At 42.6% G+C, this 27,777-nt stretch overlaps 2 protein-coding genes across 2 annotated transcripts in view; one reads left to right on the top strand and one right to left on the bottom strand.

The window, feature by feature from the left end:
• spint1a (serine peptidase inhibitor, Kunitz type 1 a) overlaps positions 1-7,748 on the bottom strand; it is a 30,772-nt gene extending 23,024 nt beyond the window's left edge. Inside the window, exon 1 of the mRNA XM_034159319.1 lies at positions 7,067-7,748. Within this exon, the coding sequence (XP_034015210.1) occupies positions 7,067-7,496 (430 nt within the window). The 5' untranslated portion in view covers positions 7,497-7,748. The remainder of the gene's footprint in view (positions 1-7,066) is intronic.
• An 11,226-nt stretch (positions 7,749-18,974) lies between these two features.
• zgc:162989 (uncharacterized protein LOC100037351 homolog) overlaps positions 18,975-27,777 on the top strand; it is a 16,932-nt gene continuing 8,129 nt past the window's right edge. Inside the window, exon 1 of the mRNA XM_034195558.1 lies at positions 18,975-19,190. Coding sequence (XP_034051449.1) covers positions 19,011-19,190 — 180 coding nt within the window. The 5' untranslated portion in view covers positions 18,975-19,010. The remainder of the gene's footprint in view (positions 19,191-27,777) is intronic.

Genomic DNA, 27,777 nt, shown 5'->3' on the forward strand with positions numbered 1-27,777 from the left:
GGAAAAGGTTCAAGTGTGATTCCGTTGTGTGAACCATAGCACGTATGTCAAAAGAGATTCTGCCTCCCGAGGACGCTGCATGTGTGTGTGAAATCCCCACTCTTTTTATATTTGTTGTGTTTTTCTCTCGACAGACGGTGTTAAACAAACCCTGTTAAGTTACGAATTTCACATGATGACTCGCAACTTACCATAAACATGATTTTAGTCTGATTGTACCTCAAACATGAACTGACAAAAAGGGAGCTGCAGATCTCCTTCTGGTGGACCAACTATGAAATGATGCCCATGCTACAGCTGACCTTTCATCTATCAGCTTCTTTTTGTTTTTATTTACTGACCGTTATAAATGCAAACACTGATTCATCTGCAAATAACTGATGTCAGGCAATTACACGGGCTTGCTGATCGAAGGACAGACAAGTAGCATGACCAGGAATCAAACCCTGATGAGTTGACTCATCCCACTGAGCTACCTCTCCTACTACCATTTACCAAAGAGATGCATTTCTAAGATAAAAACACACAAATCTATCAACAGGTTTCGTCAGTAAGTCATTTTGAAATGCTGAGGAGCAGCAGGAACTGATGGACTGCAAACTACAAACAGGAAACACAGTCATGGTGGTCAGAGGCAGAGCGACACGGACTCGCTCAACGTGTCCCTCAACCTGTTCCACATAAACCCCATTAACTGAGGAAAAAACCTCCTACGGACCGGGACGTCAGCTGGATCGTGACCAAGCAGGACCCCAAGTCTCTCTCACTCACACACACACACACGTCAAAGTGGACCGCCCACGTTCAGGTGAAAGAGGACAGACAGACACGTGTGAGATGTTTCAGTCATCACAAAGAACCTACACAGTTGAGACAAACTAAGTACTGAAGGAGACGTCCCGAGAACAAGTGTTTGGTTTGACAACAACACACATCCAAACTAAAGCTGCACCGCTGCCCAAGTGTTGGTGCACTTGAGCATTCACACATTTGAACTCTGTAATGAGATAAAACCACACACACACACACTTCAGGGCCCTCATTTATCAACCCTTCATAGGCAGATTGGTACATATTATTCCTTATCACACATCTGTTTATGTATCACGCCCGATGAATCTGTATCAGCCCGAGTCCATATAAGATATTTATCACACATTACAACAAAAATAAAGAACAAGAACCATATAATCATTGTCAACTCCATTTACTCACTACACCAACAATGTTCATCCAACACTTGTGCTCATAAGAAACTGCATAACACAGGAGGTCTGAACAATATAATCATTAAAATAGTTAAAGAATAATCACACACATGAATGATGTAGAATGAATAAAGCAGGTAAATCATGTAAATATATAAATTCTAGAATGTTATCGTCTCTTACCAGCTCTAGTCTCTTGTGTACACCGGAAAATGTGCAGTCTCTTACCAGCTCTAGTCTCTTGTGTACACCGGAAAATGTGCAGTCTCTTACCAGCTCTAGTCTCTTGTGTACACCGGAAAATGTGCAGTCTCTTACCAGCTCTAGTCTCTTGTGTACACCGGAAAATGTGCAGTCTCTTACCAGCTCTAGTCTCTTGTGTACACCGGAAAATGTGCAGTCTCTTACCAGCTCTAGTCTGTTGTGTACACCGGAAAATGTGCAGTCTCCTACCAACTCTAGTCTGTTGTATACACCGTAAAATGTGCAGTCTCTTACTAACTCATCTGTTGTATACACTGTAAAATGTGTTGTGTCTAACTCTAGTCTGTTGTATACACTGAAATGTGCTGTTTGATCCACAATTGTGATTTACCTGTGTTTTCTCTATCCACCAGGTCGTTGTTGTAAATAAGAATTTTTTTTTTCTTAATAACTTACCTGGTTTAAAAAAACAAACAAACAAAAAAAAAACAACAACAACAACAAACTCTGTTAAGTCCTGAGTGTTGTCTTCACTGATGTCTCACTAACTTCAGTACGAGACTCAAGTTGTAGAATTCTTCCTGCTCAGGAGACAAACTCTCACACCTTGATCTGACGTCTTGGTTGAATGAAATGATCTGGATCCTGTATTAGGATCCTGCACGTATCACCAGGGTAACACAAAATGGGGGCTCCTGATTGGATGAAAAGCGGGGCGATACAAAGCCTGGTGTTTTCAATGTCTTTTTTTTTTTGTATCGCCCTGATTTTATTGATACAGTTTCCAGGGCAGTAAAATTGATAATAAAAGTGTTTGATTTATCAGCCCTATTTTTTCTTTTATCTCATGAGGGCTGGTTTATGAGTATAGGGCAGATTTTTTGTTGCATTTCTACCCTGAGTGTGGAGTTGACCAACATTTAAGAACATGTGCACATACAGCAACTAGTGGCAGAACAGGGAAACTGCAACTAGAAAACATGGCTGCAATCACAGCACCCAAAATCATCCACATCCAAATTAGTAAGTGCACAATTAGTAATCTGTCCAGTTAGGAACAGACATGGAGCCTCATTGGTGCCAGAAGACACGAGCGTGAACCAAACAGCAGCTTCTGACTTCAACAACACACCTCTTTTCATGAATAACGACGCTTCTCTGCTGCCTTTTTTTTTTTTTTTTTTTTTTTTTTTTTAAATAGTGGATTGGGCAACTTTTGCCTGTCGCATCACCAGTTCTAAATTCAAATTTATTAATTTATATAGCACCGATTCACGATGAGATCGCCTCAAGGTGCTTCACACAGCACAATAAAAAAAAAAAAACAACAGAGAACACTGAATTAAAAATTTAAAAACATAATAAAAAGCAAAACCATAAAAGAACACAAGAATAAAAACACATCATAACACAATAACACTAATGATAAAAGAAGGAAAATAAATGAGTAAAGATGATTTAAACGTCTCCGACAGTGTCCGGCTGTCGTATGTGTGCCGGAAGCTCGTTCCACAGAGCTGGGACTCGATAAGCGAAAGCTCTGTGACCCACAAACTTTTTATTCACTCTAGGAACACACAAAGTCCTGCACCCTGAGAACGCAGGGCCCAAGCTGAAAATCCAGGAAAAAAAAAAAAATATTATATATATATATATATATATATATATATGGAAATCACAATGTATGATTTTTTTAAAATAATTTATTTGTATGTTACTGCTGCAAATAAGTATTTGAACACCTGTGAAAATCAATGTTAATATTTGGTACTGTAGCCTTTGTTTGCAATTACAGAGGTCAAACATTTTCTGTAGTTTTTCACCAGGTTTTCACACACTGCAGCAGTGATTTTGGTCCACTCCTCCATACAGATCTTCTCCAAATCTTTCAGGTTTGGAGTTTCAGCTCCCTCCAAAGATTTTCTATTGAGCTCAGGTCTGGAGACTGGCCAGGTCACTCCAGGACTTTGAAATGCTTCTTACGGAGCCCCTCCTTAGTTGCCCTGGCTGTGTGTTTGGGGTCACTGTCATGCTGGAAGACCCAGCCATGACCCATCTTCAATGCTCTTACTGAGGGAAGGAGGTTGTTTGACAAAATCTCGCAATACATGACCCCATCCATCCTCCCTTCAATACGGTGCAGTCACCCTGTCCCCTTTGCAGACGAGCACCCCCAGAGTATGATGTTTCCACCCCCATGCTTCACGGTTGGGATGGTTTTCTTGGGGTTGATTCCAAAAAGCTCTACTCTGGTCTCATATGACCACATGACCTTCTCCCATGCCTCCTCTGGATCATCTAGATGGTCACTGGTGAACTTCATATGGGCCTGGACATGTGCTGGCTTGAGCAGGGGGACCTTGCTGCCCTGCAAGATTTTAAACCATGACAGCATCATGTGTTACTAATGTAATCTTTGTGACTGTGGTCCCAGCTCTCTTCAGGTCATTGACTAGGTCCTCCTGTGTAGTTCTGAGCTTTCTCAGAATCATCCTTACCCCACAGAGTGAGATCTTGGATGGAATCTCAGACCGAGGGAGATTGACAGTCATCTTGTGTTTCTTCCACTTTCTAATATATAATCATAACAGTTGTCTTGTTGTCCAGGCTACTTGCCTGTTGTCCTATTGTCCATCCCAGCCTTGTGCAGGTCTACAGTTTTGTCCCTGGTGTCCTTAGACAGCTCTTTGGTCTTGGCTATGGTGGACAGGTTGGAGTGTGATCGATTGAGTGTGTGAACAGGTGTCTTTTATACAGGTAAAAAGTTCAAACAGGTGCAATTAATACAGGTAAAGAGTGCAGAATAAGAGGGCTTCTTAAAGAAGAAATAAAAGGTCTGTGTGAGCCAGAGTTCTTGCTGGTTGGTAGGTGTTCAAATACTTATTTGCAGCAGTAACATACAATTATAAAAAAAAAAAAAAAAAAAAAAAAAAAAATCATACATTGTGATTTCCGATTTTTTTTTTTTTGTTGTTGTTTGTTTAGATTATGTCTCTCACAGTGGACATGCACCCAAGATGAAAATTTCAGACCCTTCCATGATTTCTAAGTGGGAGAACTTGCAAAATTCATACATGCGCACGAAGGTTCAAGGTTGGCTCATGCAAGCACACGTGATTCAAATCCATCAGGTTTTTGCAAAAAATAAAAAGGTCCGATACTTTTCTAACAGACCTCGTATATGTTTCTTTTATTTCTGTTTAGCACTCTTCTTGTTGTTAAGTCCATCTACTCTGAACCTTAACTACAGTCCTGTTGTGAATCGCTAGCGGTTAGCATTCATTAGCAGTTAGCTTTCGCTAGCTAGGTTGACTCCCCCAACCGTTACCTTTATAGCTGTTTTTTTTTTTTAACCTGTTTAATACTTCTGTTAGTTTTTCAGTGTAACTGTTGCGAATGTTAGGTCATTATTTTACTCTTGTGTACATCTTAGGAGCGGCTTGCATTTTCACTAGCAGTTATCTTGCGTTAGCTAGTTCGCCCCCCCCCGTTTTTTTTTAGTACTTCTGTTACACTAAAAAAAAAAAAACTAACTTGTGAATTTTAGCTTAGTACTTTACTCTTGTGTTAATCTTAGGAGTGGTTTACTTGTAGGAGGTTTTTTTATTTTTACGGTTTCTTTTTACTGTTACTGTTCCTACAAGTCTAATACCTCTGCTACTTTTTCAGTGTAACTGCTGTGAATTTTAATTCATTTATTTACATCTGTCTGAATCCTGTGTGAGCCTTAGGAGAGGTTAGCTTATCCATTATTGGTTAACTTGTGCTTGCTTGGCTATACTCTTGAATTTCTTAGTGCACAAAGTACAATACTTTACCTACTTTACACCCTCTGTAAATCCTGCGTGATGTTGGAAGATAGGGTGGCTCTCTTAGAGAGCTGTGTCTGTAAGTTAGAGCAGCTTCTTAGCTCAGTGAAGTTAGATGTTACGGGCACTCCAGATGAGGTTAGTGTTGGGCCGGCTAACGAGCCCACTAGCATTAGCCTAGAAACGCCGGCTATGGAGGATGGCTTTCAGACTGTGGCCAGGCGGAGGATGCCCCGTAGGGCTTGGTGCCCGGTTGTGGTAACCCGATCACACTCGCCACTGTGAACTGTGAATCGGTTCCCCCCCTTGGATTTGCCTGATGTGAATTCTCTCAGCCCACGAGTGACTTCCACTCCTGTCTCCAGGCCGAAACACCGGACTTTAGTGATAGGAGATTCTATCACCCACAAGGTCAGGTTACAGACGCCGGCTGACGTTAAATGTATTCCTGGGGACAGAGCTCCCGACACCGCATCCCATCTTAGGGTGCTGACGCTGCAGAAGGGAAGACAGACTAAGGAACATGACATGAGATATAGTCACATAGTTATTCACGTCGGCACCAATGATATCAGGATGAAGCACTCAGAGATTACAAAAATGGACACAGAGACGACTTGTGACCTTGCCAGGTGTCAGCATCGATTTATAGTCTCTGGTCCCCTCCCCTCCCAGGGTACTGATGAGGCGTTTAGCAGGCTGACATCGTTAAATAGGTGGCTGGTGTAATTTTGTATTGTAATTTGTGTCTGTCGCATGGCCCAAGCAGAGGGTCGCCCCTTTGAGTCTGGTCTGCTTGAGGTTTCTTCCTCAAATCATCACGGAGTTTTTTCTTACCACTGTCACCTGTGTTCTTGCTCTGGGGGTTGGTAAGGTTAGACCTTACTTGTGTGAGGCACACTGATATAGCACCTTGGTGCTATATAAATGAAAATAAATTGAAATTGACAGAATATCATTTTGAGAAGTAAGTTCTGAGAAACCAGTCACAGCTTTCTGTTGCTTTTGTTTTTGGAACACAGACAAATAACCAAGATCTTCTGAACTTCAAATAACTTTCTTCATATTTGACATAGAACAAATATTTCAATGCCATTTTTTTGAAGGTCTCTTTAAGCTCCTTCCAACCACAGCAATTCTGTTATAATGACAGACTTTCATTTTTTTAAATAAATGACGTAATAGCGCGTGCGCAGCCCAAGAATTGTCCGCAGAGGAAAAGATGAAAAGACGAGAATTGTGTTTTGGTCCCAATACGGATATTCCGGATGATTTTCTCATGGATAGTACGACAATGAACAGCAGCCAAAGCAGCCAGCTTGATAAGGACGCACTGCTGAATTTGGAGAGCAGCGCGCGCCAGCCGACACAACAAAAGTTAAAGTAAGCCAACTTTTTATGTACACATTACGTGTTGTATATCTCAGTAAAAAGTGACAATAACGCAAATAACATACTGTTGTCGTGCGGTATGCATTTTCAAGAGGCCCGACGTCCATGCCCAGTCGCCCAAAATGACAGCTATTCGCCGGAGTTAGACGCATGTTATTGTATTAATATTACTGATTTTGCTTATCGACGCCCGATTCATTTTCCCTGTGGGGGTGGCCACAGATTATTTGTTCTGTCGTTTTGCTGCTGAATGCAGTTTAGCATCATGACATCTACTGGAAACAGACAGCGTGAGTCACATAATCCTGACAGAGAGACCAGATGTGAACTTAGTGCTGGATTCCCACCAGAATGAAGATTTCGAAACAATAACTGAGAACATGTCGCCCTGTGGTGAAGCAGTGGCCTGACAGTTTGGGGGGGGGGGGGGGGGGGGGGGGGGGGGGGACTCACCTGGGGAGAGGTCCACCTCCAGGTACTTCTCGAACACCGAGTCCAGGATGGAGCTGATGTATCCGTTCTTCTGGACGAAGCGGCACACGTACTTCTGCTTGTAGAGGCAGTCAAAGAGGACGCAGGACTGGACCAGACCCTCCTCGGACCCCCCCTGCATGAAGGCCACGTTACACTGCGGGTTCTTGCAGCAGGCCAGGACGCAGTCTTTGGACCGGTCCAGTTTGGGCGAGGAGATGAACGTGGCTCCGTCCTTCACGGAGTCGTCCACATCCAGAACAAAGTCAGTCCTCCCTTTTTTGAATTTGGCCAAACACGTCTCACCAAAGGTCTGCGCGTGTGAGCAACCCAGAACTAGAACCAGAACCAGAACCGGAACCAGGACCCGGACCGCCGAGGCCCCTGAACGTCCTGTGCGGAGCCCGATCATTCTAAACGTCCTGTAAATCCCCGGAACCACAGAAATTAGATCTATATTTCAAATAAAACTCAGCTCGTTTAGGCCACAAACCGTCAAAAAGACAAAAACTGACACCCCGCCTCAGAAAACCGAACCGAAACGGTGTGGTGTCGAAACGCTGTTCAGACGGCAGCAGGTTACCTGATCCAGGTGGTGATTAAAAAAGAATGTTATGCAAACGGCAACATCGTTCAGGTGAGTCACCTGAGAGAAACAGGAAGTGAAATTCCACTCCGGACGCCACGCCCTGATCTCTCAGAGCGCGCGCGCGCACACAGGGACAAACAGCTTCACTTTGATCAAAGTCGCCTCCGGTGTCGGGGAGACCGGGGTCGGGTATTACACCGCCAGTAAAAGATGCTTGCTGTGGCAATTATTTATTTTTATTAACTATTTTTATTTCTGGACTTTATTTTTTTTTAAATATATTTCTATTTATGCACAATGTATGCTTAGTATCTCCCACTGAACACTTTTTATCCAAAATATAGTTTTATTTCTAACAGGTTAACACGTTTATTTTTTAATACGTTATGTGACACACGATGTGGTGTTGACATGTAGAAATTGTCACTCTTTCTTTCACATGGCTGAATTTCTATACAACTAACAGAATTTGATTGATTGAGTTAGAATTTAAAAGATAAAACTGTACAATATTATTTATTTATTTATTTAATGAAAAATAAAATACTGGCAGTGGCACATGAAATAAAATGGTGAACTTTGGTGTTTTTTTTATCCAATTGAAAGTACAATATAGATAAAATATTTGATATAGAGAAAATATTCTTGTCTTATAGTTATTACTCCTCCTACTGCATAATGTAAAGAGATTCATACTGTTCATTTATTGCTGACTGATTAAACTGAACTCCAGCGACATTCAGTGACTTTAACATAACACATAATAATGAACAGAGATATCATAGAAATATCACTGCAATATTGTATTTTAATGACCTTCACATAAGCAGACAACCGCAACCAATGTGACAACAAGTCGGTACTGAAACATGTGTCAGAGTTCTCCTGAGTGTTGGTTGGATTTGTTCTTACCCAAGAACAAATCCTGGATAGGAAAACATTCATGAATGCTACAACCATGTAAAAATTCTCAAAGCAGGGTTTAGGAACAAATTTGTTCTTAAGAAGGGTTCGTGAATGAGGCCCAATGTGTTCAGATCAGACACACAGCAAAGAAAAAGATATCCACCAAAGAGCATCGGTTAGACACACGACGTCAGCTACCTGAGGACACAGCGTCCAGGCAGGTAGGGACGTGGACACGGACTGAGCTCAACATGATGGTAGTCAGTGTGATGTCTCCATTCAGCAATAAGACCACAGCACAAACTCACTGACATTCATTCTCCATCATCATGTCTGTGTGCGTGCGGTCCGGTCCAACATGTCCCTTTGCCAGTCAAAGGGGGACAAACCTGTGCGGTGTGCCGAACCGGGCCCGGACCACACTTCACGGGCCGGTTCCGTGAAGTCACCCTGATGTCAGTCACAGACCTTCCACCGCTACGCAGACACAAACTCCGCTACTGGGCTCAGAAAGGGGCTGTGAGGTGGAGAGAAAACCCGTATGAAGTGACCCACTCAGCTACCAGGACGACCCAGTGACGCCCACACGGTCCAACCTGTGACACGGGCAGGACGCAGGGCTGCTGAATATCATCAGTACTGACGGTTCTGGGTCGTCCTCGTCCCCGTCCTCTGTCTCTCGGTGCGTTCCTGTCCGTGTTGTTGTGTGTAAAAGCTGACAGCTGTGTTCTGTCACGCTGAGTTCAGTGAGCGAGAACGTGTTTAGAGGTTTACAGGAAGAGCAGAAGATCTGCAGATTGTGTCCAACGAGGTGAAAACTGCTTCAAGGTTTGTCAAAAATACTTACGTGATTGAAGAAACGAGTTCAGGCCGCTGAGGATTTGCTTCAGGGAATCAAGTTTAGTGTTTCAGCACCTCAGAAAAACTGTCAAGAACTAAAAAGTGTGTGTTGGCAGTGAACCAGTGAGGATCCGGAGCAGCACGGCGGGAACATACGTTGTCCCAAATGACAACATGCCCGAGTTTCTGTGGACCGTCAGTCTGATCTGGTGGAATGAGTGCGTTGTGTCGGGTGTCTATCAGATGGGAGCGGTGTTGTAGGGGGCAAAGGTCACAAAGCCGTGGTGGCTCATCGCTGCACACAGGGACTTCAACGACACGCTGGCCGATGATGTTCATTCCCCTCCTCCTCCTTCTTCTTTTTGTGAGGTTGAATCCAGCCTCACCAATGAACTGCTGCTCCACTGCAGCCGCCAACTCAAGGACTCTCTGAAACACACATGATCGGATCAGACACAGACATGGAGCACTCACCACTCCATCATTATGATGACAGGACTGACAGATGTATCATTTACACCAAGCTGAGAGTCTGCAGCGGCTGTGGCACTGTGTCGGACTCACTGACACTTTGTGGACTGTGTTCAAATGGCGCCTGTAGAGCTGCTTCATCCTCACATGATTTCTGTGTGACAGCTGTTTGTCCATGTGTGTGTCAGTGTGCGCAGTTGGCCAATTAACTTCAGAATTTTGATTGACAGTGAGAACAAGAGATTTTCTTCATGAAAATTGTGCCAAATGCAGAGAATTTTGTGTTGTGTTTAGAAAAAAAGTGCATTTAAAAAAACTGCAGTTTGAGTGTGAAGCAGGAACGGTGCTGGTAGCTGATCCGAGGTGGGGTCATTGTGTCTCAAGTACCAGGATTTGTGTGTAAACAATCATGGAAAAACTAAAATCACACCTACTAAGTTGACATTTGGTACCAGCTTTAATCCACATGGTGGCAGCAGAACTGCAGCTCAGGTGGAGAGAGGATTCAACTGGAAAACTGGAATTTAGTTCATTCTTCAATTGTGTGATGAGATCATGAAAAGATTAGAAGAATGTCTAGAAAGATGGCTGGAGGAGGTTTGAACTGAATTATATTTACAACCAAGCAGCTTTAACAAATAATGACTCTGATCATGACAGAAGGTCAAAAATATGTCTGTCTGTGTGTGTGTGTGTGTATATATATATATATATATATATATATATATATATGTGTGTGTGACTTTCTGTGTACGAACAGGGCAGATATCTGAAATACAAGTTGCTGTGTTGTATAGTAAAAGCACCAAATTTTGCACAGACATTGTTTGCTATATTAAACAATAAATATCAAGTCCTGCTCAGTTGTTCCTCTGGGAATAAGTAGCAAAGTCCAAGATGGCCGACACACCATTTGGGAATATCTTCAAAATATTCAGACTGAACAACTTCATATGTCACACAAACACATATGAAGTGTTGTTTTCTCACAAGCTGAATGCATTCCAACCACAATTACATTGATTAAAAAGCACTACAAAGTGTGTAATTGCCAATTTAATGGTTAAATCCAAGAAGTACAGCCATTCTGCTTGATATGTGCCATTTTTTTTTAACAATTTTTATATTTTTAATGTGCCTAACAGTATCTAATCATGCCATCAAGGGAAAAAAAAATGCAAATGAATATGAGCGAAGCATCGCGCAGCGGCACAATGCTCACTCGTGGCACAGGGCATCCTAAACAGGAAGTGTCAATTTTCAAATCCACAGTAAAACAGGAAATGTTCAAATGTTAAACACTTCCTGGATTGACAGACGAGATCCCATGAAATCTTGCGGGAACTCAGTGGCAAAATCACACTCAAAGAGGATGTGCCGAATTCTCAGTCACAGTGAAACAGGGAATGTCCAATGTTGAACACTTCCTGGCATGGGTGGAGCCAGAGCGGAGGCCGGGGTTTCAATGGATTCCCCTGAAATCTGATTGGACACAGATGATTGACATGTCACAGCACCACACGTCCGGTTGAAAGACTTGCATTTTTAAATCAGTGAGTCACATTGACTGCTAGGTTCCTCCTGTCCAGTAGTTGGTGCTGTGTACCACAAAACGGTCTAATCCACCTTAGAAGAAGAAGAGGAAAAAAAAAAAAACATGTTTGCTGAACACGTCATTTGAACTTTGGACTTCTAATGACACCAAACTTATATTGGTGAGTAAACGACCGTATTTTATGCCAGAAATTAGGTCCAGGTTATTAAAAATAGCATTTCTCCTTTAATTCGGGTTGTCTTATATACACATGTTTAAGCTAACAGACAGCAGCTGGTTCATGCTCTGTTGGCTTATTAGTGCAGCAGATAACTGAAACAATCCTTCAAATGATGATACAAGCATCAAATTCAGCACAAATACAGCTGGAGCAAAATTAATGGAGTAACTTTAACTTTTGACCCCTGTACAAAATGAAACTGACCTTTGTCACCATTCTTGCAGCTTTTACCTCATAACTCCAGAACATTCAGTAACAGATTGTCCAAACTATACCTTTTTGGAATCTTTATGATCAGGCAAATAATGTGGTGTAGTTTTCTATATGATTGGAGCATCTTTTAATTTAGACCAGGGGTGGGCAACTTGTTCCGGAAAGGGCCAAGAGGGTGCAGGTTTTCATTACAGCCACTGATTCCACCAGGTGATTTCACTGATTAATATCATTTTGAGCAGATGGAATCAGTGAAATGGGTGAAATCACCTGGTGGAGTCAGTGGCTGCAAAGAAAACCTGCACCTTCCTGGCCATTTCTGGAAGAAGTTGCCCACCCCTGATTTAGACCCCTGTGTAATTCTTCAATTGGGTGCCTCTTGAAAATTCAAGTGGCCAATCAGTTTTTTTTAAAGATTTCATGTGTCTATGGATTATTTGTGCTAAATGTGATGTTTGTATCACCATTTGCAGGATTCCACTCTAAATATTCTCTTATCTGCTGTACTATATATGAGATGTAAGATGCTGCTCCTCACTGTTTCTCAGTTGCCCTCAAAAGTATTGGAACACTTGGTATTTCACACATTTTAATTTGTTTATTCCATTTCAAATACATTTTTTTCTAAAATTATCTTCCTTAACTCAAACTTAAAGCAAATCTCTACAACTTGCTATAAATGAATTAAAAATCTAAAATCCAGCTTCCTGATGAAGTGGTGTAGAGGAGGATTTTCTTAAAAAGAAGACCTGAAAGTTCAGCTACAATCTGACAGAAAGTACATTTCAGATGAAAGACTAGATTTGATGTTTTGGTGAAAGAAACTTTTGTATTTCTTCATAATTGATGTAAATAAAGTCCAAGACATATTGTTCATGTTTCCATCTCCTGACTTGTCTAAAGAAAACTGGCAATAACTGATTATTATTTACAGGTTTATATCAAGTCTTAGAGATTTGTTTTCAGTTTGAGTTTGAGGAAGATAATTTTAGAAATTTTAATTCTTTATTTTTTGCATTTCTTGTATTTAAAATGGCATGAACAAATTAAAATGTGCGAAATTCCAAGTGTTCCAAAACTTTTGGAGGGCACAGTATCCTAACCTTATGATGAGTGCAAAATGAGTGTGGTATTATTACTGTTTTGTTTAAGAAGGTTTAATTTTCACTGTTGCTGCACTTTGTGCCAAATCATAGTCGTATCGTATATCATATTGATATGAAAATTCAGTAAGGTATATCTTCTATTATACATTCCAAATCTAAGGTGGAACTCTACTAGTGTTTACTAAGGTACACATAAATATCTAAAAAAAAAAAAAAAAAAAAAGTAGAGCCACTTAGGTGCCTGGTCTTGAGAACCAGGGATGGTAGGTTGAAAAGCTTTTTGATCCCATGGGAACTCTCCCTACCCACCTAAGCGGCTCAAGAATATAGATAGCATGTATATAAGTGACAATTTATATGACAATATTGAGATACGATAATTTCTCCATATTGTACAGCCCTACTGTCAACTAGCTGACAACTTTGAATATTAATTTACAGTGGCAGGAGGTTAAGAGGGCTGTAATTAGGGGGGGTCAGCTGAAAAGCAAAAAAGAAAAATACTTAAAAAGGTGGAGAGTATGGGGGCAGAGCCCCCCCCCCCCAGAAGCTGAAAGGCAAAATAAGGAAAATGCTTAAAAGGGGGGGGCTTTACATACACAATATTTCTTAATAGCAAAATTTGGTGCTTTTACCATAAAACACACAATCATAGTGATATTTTACATGTCTGCCCTGCACTTTACTTGAAAATTTAACAAGTGGTTTAGTCCTGATCCAGTTCTGGATCTCAAACATTTTAAACTATTTTTTTTTAAATATGGAGGAACAGGATGACTGTTGGTATTTTCAGTCTGACAGTGTATTTGGTCAACAAGTCTGGACCCAGTTTATTGGACTCTGACATTGGGAGATTGAACACATTTATAAAATTTGGCCTCGGTCTGTCATATTTGTGTGAATGAATATTGTGGCTCAGGTCAGACCTGGGTCCCACCTGGACAGGACTGACCCTGTCCATTTTCCATGCCCACCTGCTCTATTCAGACCCGTTTCCCTGCTCTTGATTGGCTTAGAATATCTGTTAATAGCTGTGGGTGGAGCTTGGACAGAACATGTTGGACAGGTGAGCTCCAGGAGCAGAGCTGGAGACCCCTGATCCAAACCTCATATACAGTAGTGTTCAGAATAATAGTAGTGCGATGTGACTAAAAATATTAATCCAGGTTTTGAGTATATTTCTTATTGTTACATGGGAAACAAGGTACCAGTAGATTCAGTAGATTCTCACAAATCCAACAAGACCAAGCATTCATGAAATGCACACTCTTAAGGCTATGAAATTGGGCTATTAGTAAAAAAAAAAGTAGAAAAGGGGGTGTTCACAATAATAGTAGTGTGGCATTCAGTCAGTGAGTTTGTCAATTTTTTGGAACAAACAGGTGTGAATCAGGTGTCGCCTATTTAAGAATGAAGCCAGCACCTGTTGAACATGCTTTTCTCTTTGAAAGCCTGAGGAAAATGGGACGTTCAAGACATTGTTCAGAAGAACAGCGTACGAGTAGTTTGATTAAAAAGGGTAGAGGGAGAGGGTAAAACTTATACGCAGGTGCAAAAAATTATAGGCTGTTCATCTACAATGATCTCCAATGCTTTAAAATGGACAAAAAAAAAAACAGAGATGCGTGGAAGAAAACGGAAAACAACCATCAAAATGGATAGAAGAATAACCAGAATGGCAAAGGCTCACCCACTGATCAGCTCCAGGATGATCAAAGACAGTCTGGAGTTACCTGTAAGTGCTGTGACAGTTAGAAGACGCCTGTGTGAAGCTAATTTATTTGCAAGAATCCCCCATAAAGTCCCTCTGTTAAATAAAAGACGTGCAGAAGAGGTTACAATTTGCCAAAGAACACATCAACTGGCCTGAAGAGAAATGGAGGAATATTTTGTGGACTGATGAGAGTAAAATTGTTCTTTTTGGGTCCAAGGGCCGCGGATAGTTTGTGAGATGACCCCCAAACTCTGAATTCAAGCCACAGTTCACAGTGAAGACAGTGAAGCATGGTGGTGCAAGCATCATGATATGGGCATGTTTCTCCTACTATGGTGTTGGGCCTATATATCGCATATCAGGTATCATGGATCAGTTTGGATAAGTCAAAATACTTGAAGAGGTCATGCTGCCTTATGCTGAAGAGGACATGCCCTTGAAATGGGTGTTTCAACAAGACAATGACCCCAAGCACACTAGTAAACCAGCAAAATCTTGGTTCCAAACCAACAACATTAATGCCTCGCAGATGTGAAGAAATCATGAAAAACTGTGGTTATACAACTAAATACTAGTTTAGTGATTCACAGGATTACTAAAAAAGCAGTTTGAACATAATAGTTTTGAGTTTGTAGCGTCAACAGCAGATGCTACTATTATTGTGAACACCCCCTTTTCTACTTTTTTTTACTAATAGCCCAATTTCATAGCCTTAAGAGTGTGCATATCATGAATGCTTGGTCTTGTTGGGTTTGTGAGAATCTACTGAATCTACTGGTACCTTGTTTCCCATGTAACAATAAGAAATGTACTCATAACTTGGATTAATCTTTTTAGTAACATAGCACTACTATTATTCTGAACACTACTGTATAGCTTTCCAGTACAAAGTCGTATTTCTGCAGCTGTTATTCTAATCAACCTGCTGGTGTGTTTCTATAACGTGGAACTGATCTGAGGGGTAAAAGTTCAGCTCTTTTACATTTTCTTGACAAAGATGTGGTGTGAACTGAATTCAAAATAAATAAAAATGTCAAATGATGCAAAAAGAAGGACTTTCATAAATTCTTTTTCATCCACCAACAATGAGTCGACCTTTCAGCCGGTCAGACGTGTGAAAGTTCAAACAGGCCCCAGTCCAGGACCTTTTTTTAGCAAATGGTTCTGGTCCAAAGCACTATAAGATGAATTTGTTTGCCTGGAAAGCTGAGCAGCTAAAGATGCTCAATAATTCAGTATTTGTAACAGACGGTACATCAGCAGGTGAACACGTGCAGCGAAGGCTGATTGATGGCGCCGACCAAAAGACAAAAAAACTGAACCCCCTTATTCATATCATAACTAGATCCACGGAAAAACTTTGGCCTGTTCTCTCCCCTGTAATCATTTGGTACTGGAGGTACTAAAATGAATATTTGAACTTGGATTAATTGCTTCAGAATGTTACTAAATTATATATTTATTGTATCAACCAGTTTTAGCTTTAAGAGTCTGCCAATGAAAATCAAGAATGCAGTCAGCAAGAAGAAACAACCCAAATGGGAAGTTTCTGTGTAGGCTCTCAGTTGTCCAGGTGGTTTCCACAGTAGAAAAGCTTGAATCTTCGACTGGACTGGGTTGCTTGACGCAAGGATGTTTCTTCAAATCGCAGAAGCTTCCTCAGCTACAATTCTTGCTCTGGTAGTCTGACGTCTGTCTTGACTCTTGTAGAGAAGAATAACAGAAGCCACAAAAGCTGGAGTTTTAAGATATGTCGATGACACATGGGTTAAAGTCAAGCAACAGGAAGTGGAGGCCTTTACAGAGCACATGAACTCGGTGGACTCCAATATCAAGTTCACATGTGAGGATGCCAGAAACAACCATTTAGCCTTCTTGGACTGTGATGTTACGATTGGAGAGAACAGGCAGCTCCAGACAGGGATTTACAGAAAACCCACTCACACTGACCAATATCTGCTCTTTGGCTCAAACCACCCCCTTGAACACAAGCTTGGGGTGATCCGGACTCTTCAACACAGAGCCCTACAGGTGCCCACAACTACAGAGGGAAGGGTTAAAGAACAACAACTTGTCTGGAAAGCCCTCACGGTATGTGGGTACCCACGATGGTCCCTGGATAAAGTGCAGAAGTCCCAAAGAACAAAGAGACCAGATAGACAGGAGACAGAGACAAAAAGAAGAGTGTCTCTCCCTTATTTAGCAGGAGTAGAGGAAAAACTACAGAGGATCTTCAGACAGTACAAAATCCCAGTTTACTTTAAACCTGTTAACACCTTGAGACAGAAATTAGTTCACCCTAAGGACAGGATCCCTAGTTACAAACAGAGCAATGCAGTGTATTCTATCAGATGTCAGGAAAACTGTAATGAACACTACATAGGTGAGACTAAGCAACCTTTACACAAAAGGCTATACCAGCACCGCAGAGAGGGCGCCAGTGGACCTCAGTCTGCAGTTCTTCTCCACCTTAAAGACACTAACCACACGTTTGAGGACAAGGAAGTTAAAATCTTAGCCAGAGAAAAGAAATGGTTTGAGAGGGGAGTGAAGGAAGCTTTGTATGTGAAACAGTTGAAACCCAGCCTTACCCGGGGAGGGGGTCTGAGACACCCTTTGTCCCCTGTTTACAATGGGGTACTCAGGTCAGGCAGTTTCAGTCTTTTGTTCATGGGAATAAGTCATTCACGTCATCAGGAAAGTCAGCAGGAGAGCCGTCAGGAGAGGCTTCAGTCCCATCGTTAGGAGGGACAGCTGCCCTGTCATTTGGAGGGTGCTAACTTGAGCACAATAGGTGCTAATTAAAGCAATTGTTTAGTCACTAGCCAATAGCAGTCTGCCTCTCGGTAGGAGGGATCTGGTTAGGTTTAAAACTCCAGCTTTTGTGGCTTCTGTTATTCTTCTCTACAAGAGTCAAGACAGAAGTCAGACTACCAGAGCAAGAATTTTAGCTGAGGAAGCTTCTGTGATTTGAAGCAAAACATCCTCGCATCAAGCAACACAGTCCAGTCGAAGATTCAAGCTTCTCTACAACCCAAATGGGAACAAATTCCTCCAGAGGATGTGTCTGACTTTGTGGTGAGGATGTAGACACAATTCTTGATGGGCCAACCACAAATGGATGATGAGTTGAAATGGGAGACACCATCACTGGCAAGTCCAGAGGGATTGAGTCCAATCTTAAGAGGCGTGTCAATCAGACCTGCCAACCTTCAGGCTTTCGTGATTGATGGTCTCAGTGGTTCTCAACTACCAAACTTGGAATCTTACCTTGGACTAATCCCCTGGCAGGTCAATTCTGGCACTGTGTCAAAATGGTTGAGATAGGATCCTGGAAGAGGACTCAGAGGCTAGCCCTGACATAGCTCTCAATCAACAAGGGTATGATTGAACCCTGGAATAAAGCCAGACAGAAGGAGCTCTGATCATAGCTCTCAACCAACAGGGTTCAGACTGAACATCCAACAGGCAGGTTGGTCCGTCCATTGGCTCTCAGACAGCAGAGGTGGAATCAGAGGCTGGGCTGTGACCTGGGCAAGGAAGATCTTGGCCAACAGGGGTGGATTCCTGCACAGGAACAATCACATAGGTGGAGTTTTGAACTGAAATATATGAGTAGGCTGACCTGAGCTGTAGTTCTGGGTGGCTCCATCAGGCAAACAGGTGGCGGGTTGCACAGATGATAGGTAGGTTGACCTCAGCTGCAGGGCTCAAACATGGGCTGGATGGGGTGGAAAGGGACGGACAGGAAATGTGACACTACAAGATGGGTTATGCACTGTAATAAGTCTGCAGTTATATGAGTGGACACACCAACACATCCATACGTCTACAGATCTCGACAGTCTGCAAGACATGACAGCATATGTTGGGTTGGAAACATACTCCTGCTCGGTTGCTGTCTCAGCCTTTTCCCACAGTTTAAAGCTGTAATTGACCTCTGGTCTGCCACCTGCTATGAGAGAGAGAGCAAAAAGCAAACACGCACCCACTGATGTGCATGTGCACACACACTCAGGCATATCTCATTACCATCCTCCTGATAGTGCAGCCAGTGGGTGTTACAGAAGGAGGAGGGAACGAGCGAGAGACAGTAAGCTGAGAGAGAGAGAGAGAGAGAGAGAAGACGAGGACAGGCAGAGGAACCAGAGCCAGCAGCAGAAAGAAAGAAAGAAAGAAAGAAAGGAAGAAAGAGAGAGATCACCGACAATCGACAAACAGGAGATACGTGTGGGAACAGCAAGAGAACGGGTCTGTGTGCGTGCCAGCTCAGCGTGTGCGTTTGCACGGTTCTCCTGAGGCCGTGGCAGCCATGGCGTCAGAGCCCAGCACCCAGTCCAGGGTGATGTTTCAGACAACAGACAAATCAGATGAGCCGGCGAACCGCAAGCTGGGAAAACTGACAGTCAAATACAACCGCAAGGACCTGCAAAGGAGGCTGGACATCGAGGAATGGATCGATGGTCAACTGCACCTGCTGTTTGACTGTGAGGTAGGGCCGTGCATGCACACATGCACACCCAGCTTTAAGTGCCTGAAGCGAGGGTGGCATACAGCAAGCTGGTTTAATATCTGCCCAAATGACAGGATTCACATGTTCGATATCCACTCGCTCAAAATTTGAATTTAACATTTGTAGAGTGTTTTGACAGTCTGGTAAAAGACATTGGCAATTTTGTTGGGTCTGTCTGAAATGATAGCCTAAGCTGAAATTCACATTCCTGGTATCTTTATTGGGGTTGAGACTTGTCACAGTGTCAATACAGTTTAAGATATCTTAAAGGTCTTTTTGGATATCAAGAACGCTAAACTGAAATTGTCTATTTGCAGACGATATTATGATATTGAACCACACTCGGTACCATCTCCTCTCACAATTAAAAACAATTTTGTGTGGTGATCACCAGGGTGTTATTTCCAGCATTCTCATAGGTGACTGTTAGAACGTGCTTTGTCACTGAGCCATGTTTTTGTTGACCCAACTTTTTCTTTACCTTCTTAGTACAATTTTCTGAATGTCAGTATGTCCGCTGATGCATCCAAAGGTCATTCATGGCTAAGAATGGGTTTTACTGACACCAGTGTTGACTGGAACCACCCACTGTTTGGTACACTCAAAAAAACAACAACATGGCTGTTAGTTATATGAACCTAAATCTAACATTTAACTTCTAAGATCTAAAATCAAGTTTTATAGGTGAACACATTCAAATCAGGTAGTTTTAAAATAACAAGCAACAACTTAAAATTTAACTTACTCAGTGACCATAATAAAATTATGGAAAGGATTTCCACCAAAGTAAAATGTGTGATTATCACCTCGTTTCTGCTTTTGGACTGACAATGTCTTAAATTTCACTTGTAAGACACTCACGTGTTGCTTCCCGAGTGCCCTCTAGTTTAGTATGTTACTTTTTTCTAAGTAGGACAGTCAGAGTCACGTCTTTTAGTTCGACACGATGCTGTTTTTAAAATGAACCTCCTTCCATGTGGAAATGTAGGAATTATGTCTGAATAAATCAAATTCCTGCAAACCAGGACACGGGGACACCAATGTTTGGACACACTGTCTCATTTACTTGAATGGGACAGTGTGTCCAAGCCTTTGACTGGCACTGCATCTCCACCATTGATAAAATCACAAGTTCTCTTCTCCACAGTTTCCTTCAGGATGGTTCTGGAAGGAGGCGGCTTCACTGTCACGTCAACTCGAAGCATCAGGGAGTTCTCAGAAAATTTAAACAGGAATAAAACATCTTGTATCCTGGTTCCTTTTGGGCTGATCCACTTCAGGATGTAGCCGCGTCTATTCCAGGTTGTCACCATGTTTCATTAAAAAAACACCTGATTAATCATTAGCGAAGCAGAGTGACTCAGGCTGCCTTGGTTTGTGATCGTCTTGGATCGAGAGTAAGATCCAGACTTTCAATGACAACCTGGACCCGGCCTCCAGAAATACCACATCTGTATGTGGTCAAAGTGTCAAACTTGTAGATGTTCACTGATCTGTGCAGTGACATCCAGGTCTGTCAGTCATCTGTCTTTGAGATCAGAAGAGCCTCTGGAGTCCTGAGGTCACTGGACGGAGGTGTTCGGTGATGGTGACACCTTTATCGCAGAACAAATGTCCAAGTCTCGAGGGTCCCGGAGCTTCTTGTGTGTGGTTGTGAGACTTTGAGGTGAGGACTGTGCGTCCTCGCTGGGTCAGAGGAACACTTCCTCAGGGAAATTCAGACGAGCGGCATTAGTGAGGGCACATCAGCTACCCGATTCTGGACATCGCTGGTCTGCTCTACGATCCAGCAGGCAAGTGTCTCAACACTGAGGACACCAGAGGCTGGAGAAGGACAAGGACACGTCCACAGTCCACCTGACTCTAGCAGACAGAGGTCACTTTGGAGAGATGAGAGTGGACCGGTTGTGTGACTGAGTGAATGCCACCTGGAACACAAAGCAGTTCCATAGTCCAGTTTTTTGGACATTTAGTAAACTGTACATTTATTGAAAGCTTATGAAACGAGGAATCCCTCTCAAAAAACAAAATAACAATGTTTCCATGTTTTTAAATGGTTGTCATGGCTGTCATCTTGGATTTACAAAACTGGTGACCTTAAGAAACTAACGTTTCATTTTCTGGACTTCTGGTTATTTGTGGGGCGACTTTGTGTTATGCAGTTAACAAATAACAGATCCATTCTCTGTTTAAGGCTTCATAACCTTTATTAGACATGTTTTGTTTTGTTTTTAAATAAATGACAGCTAGAAATATCGGGATCTAATCTGTAAACACCCACATGGATCATTTTCCACACCAACATCATCTACGTGCCATAAAAATTCATTTATAATTTGTATCTCCAGATCTTTGCCCTCAAGAATTCTTACTGAGTCACTTTAATCATGATCCCAAATTACCCTGAAGTCCAGAAAGTGAAAAGTTAATAAAAAAAAATAAATAAATAATAATAAAAAAAAATCCAAGATGGCAGCCACAACAACGTTTTGGATTTTTTTGGGGGGGAATTTGTCATGTCATAAGCTTCTAGAGAGGCATAGTTTGCCAAATCAACAACAATGTAATGAATGTATGAATCATTACATAAGGAACCAGAGAACTGGCAACTTGAGGGAGGTCTTGAGAGCCAACCTGTCCCGTGGCATCAGGAAGGCAAAAAAGGACTACACACAAAAGATAATGTCCCACTTCAAAGATAGCAAGGACGCACAGAGTCTGTGGCGAGGCATTCAGGCCATCACTTACTACAAGCCAGCACCACAGAAGACCCCACCCCCTCCCCATGACCAGACCCTGTGCCTCTCTGCCGCCAGTGTGAAGAAGACACTGGTGGCCATCAACACCCGCAAAGCAACAGGTCCGGACAACATCCCTGGTCGCGTGCTGAAGGACTGCGCAGAGGAGCTTAAGGATGTCTTCACAGACGTCTTTAACACTTCCCTGAAACAAGCCGTTGTTCCGTCATGCTTCAAAGCTGCCGCCATCATACCTGTGCCAAAACATCAGCTCCATCCTGCTTCAATGACTACCGTCCGGTGGCACTGACACCCATAATCATGAAGCGCTTCGAACGGCTAGTCATGTCACATATCAAATCCATCCTCCCCCACACCCTAGACCCCTCCCAGTTCGCATTCAGAGCCAAGCGATCTACAGAGGACGCAATCTGGACGCAATCCACCTTTACTATTACTTCAGACACGACATTGTAAATACTTGTGCACTTTACTGTCCTTATTGTCGAAATGTCTTGTCATCGCTGAGGGACATCATTCTAAAAATCATTCTAAAGTCAGTTTGAAGCAGAAACGAGGTGATAATCGGTGAACCGCAGCTTACACTTAGAAATGACGATGCTGATGCTCCGAATTGACGCATGCGCAGTGAAGGCAGGGTATATTTTGTAACTGAAGGAACTGATAAAGTTAGATTTGAAACAGCTTCTTGATACACTCACTTGTTCACCACATGGACATGAAGACATGACATTCTGCTTCAGTTAATTTGTGTTGGTCCCTCGCGTGGACTCGGACACGGCTCGTCCACGTGTTTTGGCCGGCGTGATAAATTTTGCAGGAGCTCAGAGGACAGTTGTTCAGTTGTTCTTCCTTGTGGAAGCGTTTCCCATCAGCCCCCAGTGTCCCCACCTGAATTATTTACACACATCTCTAATTCAGACAAGTGCAGCTCGGCTCTGGAGCCTCTGGACAAACACAAATAAATAAGAAGGTGTGAGAGCTGAAACCGTCTCACTGATTTGGCACATTGGACAGTGAAGCCTTTCTCGAAGACTAAAAGAGACATGAAAAAGTTCATTTTCCTTAATGCTTAATAAGGACACAAAAATCATTTCATGCATAAGTTTGACTTTTTTAAAGGATATAAGAAGCTTTGCACCACAGCAAATACTTTGATTTATGGCTCACAGAGACGGGAAGAAACTAAAGTGTGATAACTTCACTTCCTGTAAACACTGAAATAAAATCATCAAAGTGATCTACAGAGCGAGGGCATACCACTGGGAGGTGGTGGATTTCTGTTCTACTATTTCCTGAGACTGTTGCTCATGGTCACGTACAGAACCCTCTGGATGTCCTGGAACAGAAGGACCAGATTTCACTGTCCACTGGGTTTGAGCTCAAAAAGTCTGACATGAAATGCTGAGAAGAATGTGGGCTTTTATGTCTTGGTACGGACATCTCAATGTCGACTGCAAAGATGTGTGACTACCTCAATGGCTTCCACCAGGGAAACTGATGATGATCCTCCATCAGCTTCTAGCTCTGCCCCTACTATAGAGGGCGCTCCGGTCTGATGCAGGAGTTCCTCCAAGTGTTCCTTCCAGTACCCAATTACCTCCTCAGTTGAGGTCAACAGAGTCCCATCTTTGCTGTAGACAACTTGGATGGTTCCACATTTTCCCATCCTGAGGTGCCTCACGGTCCTCCAGAAGCACCTTGGTGCCGACCAAAAGTCCTTAATACCAAAACACCTTAATAAAGACTACTGACATCTACAGGTCAAATCATGTATAGCACATTTGCTACAACAGTACAAGCTGTGGATATATAACAACAATAATGTAGTCATTGATTATGTATGTATGTAATTATCTGTCTGAGATCAATAGATTCCATCAACTGCAGACCAGTTAAAGCTACACTGTGCATGATTGACAGCAATGAAATATGTCATTCACAACCAACAACAATGAACCCAGTGTTTTAGAATCCTGGAGTTTTTCGGATCTACAATGAACAAAAATATAAACACAACACTTTTGTTTTTGCTCCCATTTTTCATAAGCTCAACTCAAAGAACTAAAACATTTTCTATACACAGAAAAAATACCTATTTCTCTCAAATACTGTTCACAAATCTGTCTAAATCTGTGTTAGTGAGCACTTCTCCTTTGCTGAGATAATCCATCCCACCTCACAGGTGTGGCATATCAAGATGCTGATTAGACCGCATGATTACTGCACAGGTGTGCCTTAGGCTGGCCACAATAAAAGGCCACTCTGAAATGTGACTTTTCATAAGATAAATGAGATGTGATCAAATGTCAGGAGGATGTATTTAGTTCATGCACTTGAATCAAAGTTGTTTTGTGGTGGTGTCAGGTTTTTCTTCACTTTTCAGTATAATTTTCACAGAATGTTGGTTTTCTCTGCTGTGCACCAGTTGTCGTTGCTTTTTGTCACTTTGTTTCTAATTGATAACTGGAAGACAAACAGGCATAAAACTGGAACCTCCATCCAGTTTTGGTGGTGAAGGTAAATCCAGAACAGAAAAATGAGACTGACTGTTACACACACACACACACACAAATACGAGGTCTGTTAGAAAAGTATTGGACCTTTTTATTTTTTTCAAAAACCTGATGGATTTGAATCACGTGTGCTTGCATGAGCCAACCTTGAACCTTCGTGCGCATGCATGAACTTTTTCACGCCTGTCGATTGCATCATTTCCTGGTAAGCAGCCTTTGTGTGAGGTGTGTGTCGTGCGCTTGGCGTTTTTTCATTCCAAGGAAAAAGACGGAACAACTGGAGCAGCGCCGCATCAAACTTTGACAGAAACTGGGCGACAGCCAGGTGGAAACCATTCGGAAGATTCAGATGGCTTTCAGTGACTTCTCAGTCGTGTGACTATCGGAGAAATTGTGGAAGAGGTGGACATGTTACAGCATGTCCTGTGAGACTTCAACACAAAGGCGCTTTTGCTCCGCCGTCGGCAGCTTCGTGCCGAAGCCATCGGCATAATTTTCACTGCCACTCTTTTCATGGCCAAATCTTCTGTCACAGTGGAATGTGCCGAAAAAGTGCTGATGTCCACCTCTTCTGCAATTTCTCGGATAGTCACACGACGGTCCCGCATCACCACAGCGTTCACTTTGGAAATGATCTGGTCATTTCAGCATGTTGATCCCGCCCAGAGCACGGCTCGCTCTGTACCGTTGTGCAAACGTCTTTAAACCGGTTGTACCGCTCCTTAATCTGTGTGATGCCCATAGGATCGTCACCGAAATTCGTCTGAATAATCCAAATGGTTTCCACCTGGCTGTCGCCCAGTTTCTGGCAAAATTTGAAGCGGCGCTGCTCCAGTCGTTCCGTCTTTTTCCTTGGAATGAAAAAACGCAGAGCGCATGACACACACCTCACACAATGGCTGCTTACCAGCAAATGACGCAATCAACAGGCGTGAAAAAATTCACGCATGCGCACGAAGGTTCAGGTTGGCTCATGCAAGCACACGTGATTCAAATCCATCAGGTTTTTGAAAAAAAATAAAAAGGTCGGATACTTTTCTAACAGACCTCGTGTATATGTGTACACACACATACGAGGTGTCCATAAAGTATAGGTCCTTTTTATTTTTTTCAAAAACTATAGGATTTCATTCATAGTTTTTACGTCAGACATGCTTGAACCCTCGTGCGCATGCGTGAGTTTTTCCACGCCTGTTGGTAACGTCATTCGCCTGTGAGCACTCCTTGTGGGAGGAGTCGTCCAGCCCCTCGTCGTAATTCCTTTGTCTGAGAAGTTGCTGAGAGACTGGCGCTTTGTTTGATCAAAATTTTTCTAAACCTGTGAGACACATCGAAGTGGACACGGTTCGAAAATTAAGCTGGTTTTCAGTGAAAATTTTAAAGGCTGATGAGAGATTTTGAGGTGATACTGTCACTTTAAGGACTTCCCACGGTGTGAGACGTCGCGCAGCGCTCTCAGGCGCCGTTGTCAGCTTGTTTCAAGCTGAAAACCTCCACATTTCAGGCTCTATTGATCCAGGACGTCATGAGAGAACAGAGACGTTTCAGAAGAAGTCGGTTTCAGCATTTTATCCGGATATTCCACTGTTAAAGGAGATTTTTTTAATGAAAGACGTGCGGACGGGTCCGCGCGTCGGGACGCAGCCGGCGCGGTGCGGTGGCACAGGAAAAACACCTCCGTGTTGATAACCATTTGTAAAATCCAGGCAGCTTTTGATAGCTTTCAGTGGAGTGAGTATATGAGAAATTGTTTAACAGCTGGACATGTTCCAACTTGTCCTTAAGGCTTCCAACAGAGGTGTTTTTCCTGTGGCAGAGCGTTGCAGCGGCTGCGAGCCGACGCTGCAATCCGCCCGACATCTTTCATTAAAAAAATCTCCTTTAACAGTGGAATATCCGGATAAAATGCTGAAACTGACTTCTTCTGAAACTTCTCTGTTCTCTCACGACGTCCTGGATCAATAGAGCCTGAAATGTGGAGGTTTTCAGCTTGAAACAGGCTGATGACGCCGCCTGAGAGTGCTGCGCGACGTCTCACACCGTGGGAAGTCCTTAAAGCGACAGTATGACCTCAAAATCTCTCATCAGCCGTTAAAATGTTCACTGAAAACCAGCTTAATTTTTCGAACCGTGTCCACTTCGATGTGTCTCACAGGTTTAGAAAAAATTTTGATTAAACAAAGCGCCAGTCTTCAGCAACTTCTCAGACAAAGGAATTCCGACGAGGGGCTGGACGACTCCCCCACAAGGAGTGCTCACAGGCGAATGACGTCACCGACAGGCATGGAAAAACTCACGCATGCGCACGAGGGTTCAAGCATGTCTGACGTTAAAACCTATGAATGAAATCCATATAGTTTTTGAAAAAAATTAAAAGGACCTATACTTATGGACAGACCTCGTGTATATATATATATACGTATATATAATAAAATATAAACGCAGCACTTTGGTTTTGCTCCCATTTTGTATGAGATGAACTCAAAGATCTAAAACTTTTTCCACATACACAATATCACCATTTCCCTGACCAGTTAAAGCTACACTGTGCATGATTGACAGCAATGAAATATGTCATTCACAACCAACAACAATGAACCCAGTATTTTAGAATCCTGGAGTTTTTCGGCTCTACAATGAACAAAAATATAAACAACACTTTTGTTTTTGCTCCCATTTTTCATGAGCTCAACTCAAAGATCTAAAACATTTTCTATACACAGAAAAAAGACCTATTTCTCTCAAATACTGTTCACAAATCTGTCTAAATCTGTGATAGTGAGCACTTCTCCTTTGCTGAGATAATCCATCCCACCTCACAGGTGTGCCATATCAAGATGCTGATTAGACACCATGATTAGTGCACAGGTGTGCCTTAGACTGCCACAATAAAAGGCCACTCTGAAAGGTGCAGTTTTATCACACAGCACAATGCCCAGATGTTGCAGATTTGAGGCGCGTGCAATTGGCATGCTGACAGCAGGAATGTCAACCAGAGCTGTTGCTCGTGTATTGAATGTTCATGTCTCTACATAAGCCGCTCCAAAGGCGTTTCAGAGAATTTGGCAGTAATCCAACCAGCTCACAAACCGCAGACCACGTGTAACCACACCAGCCCAGGACCTCCACATCCATCATGTCACCTCAAGATCGTCTGAGACCAGCCACTCGGACAGCTGCTGAAACAATCAGTTGCATAACCAAAGAATTCTGCACAAACTGTCAGAAACGTCTCAGGGAAGCTCATCTGCATGCTCATGTCCTCATCGGGGGTCTCGACCTGACTCCAGT

This window comes from Thalassophryne amazonica, chromosome 19 (assembly GCF_902500255.1).
Source record: "Thalassophryne amazonica chromosome 19, fThaAma1.1, whole genome shotgun sequence".
NCBI classification, from domain to species: Eukaryota; Metazoa; Chordata; class Actinopteri; order Batrachoidiformes; family Batrachoididae; genus Thalassophryne; species Thalassophryne amazonica.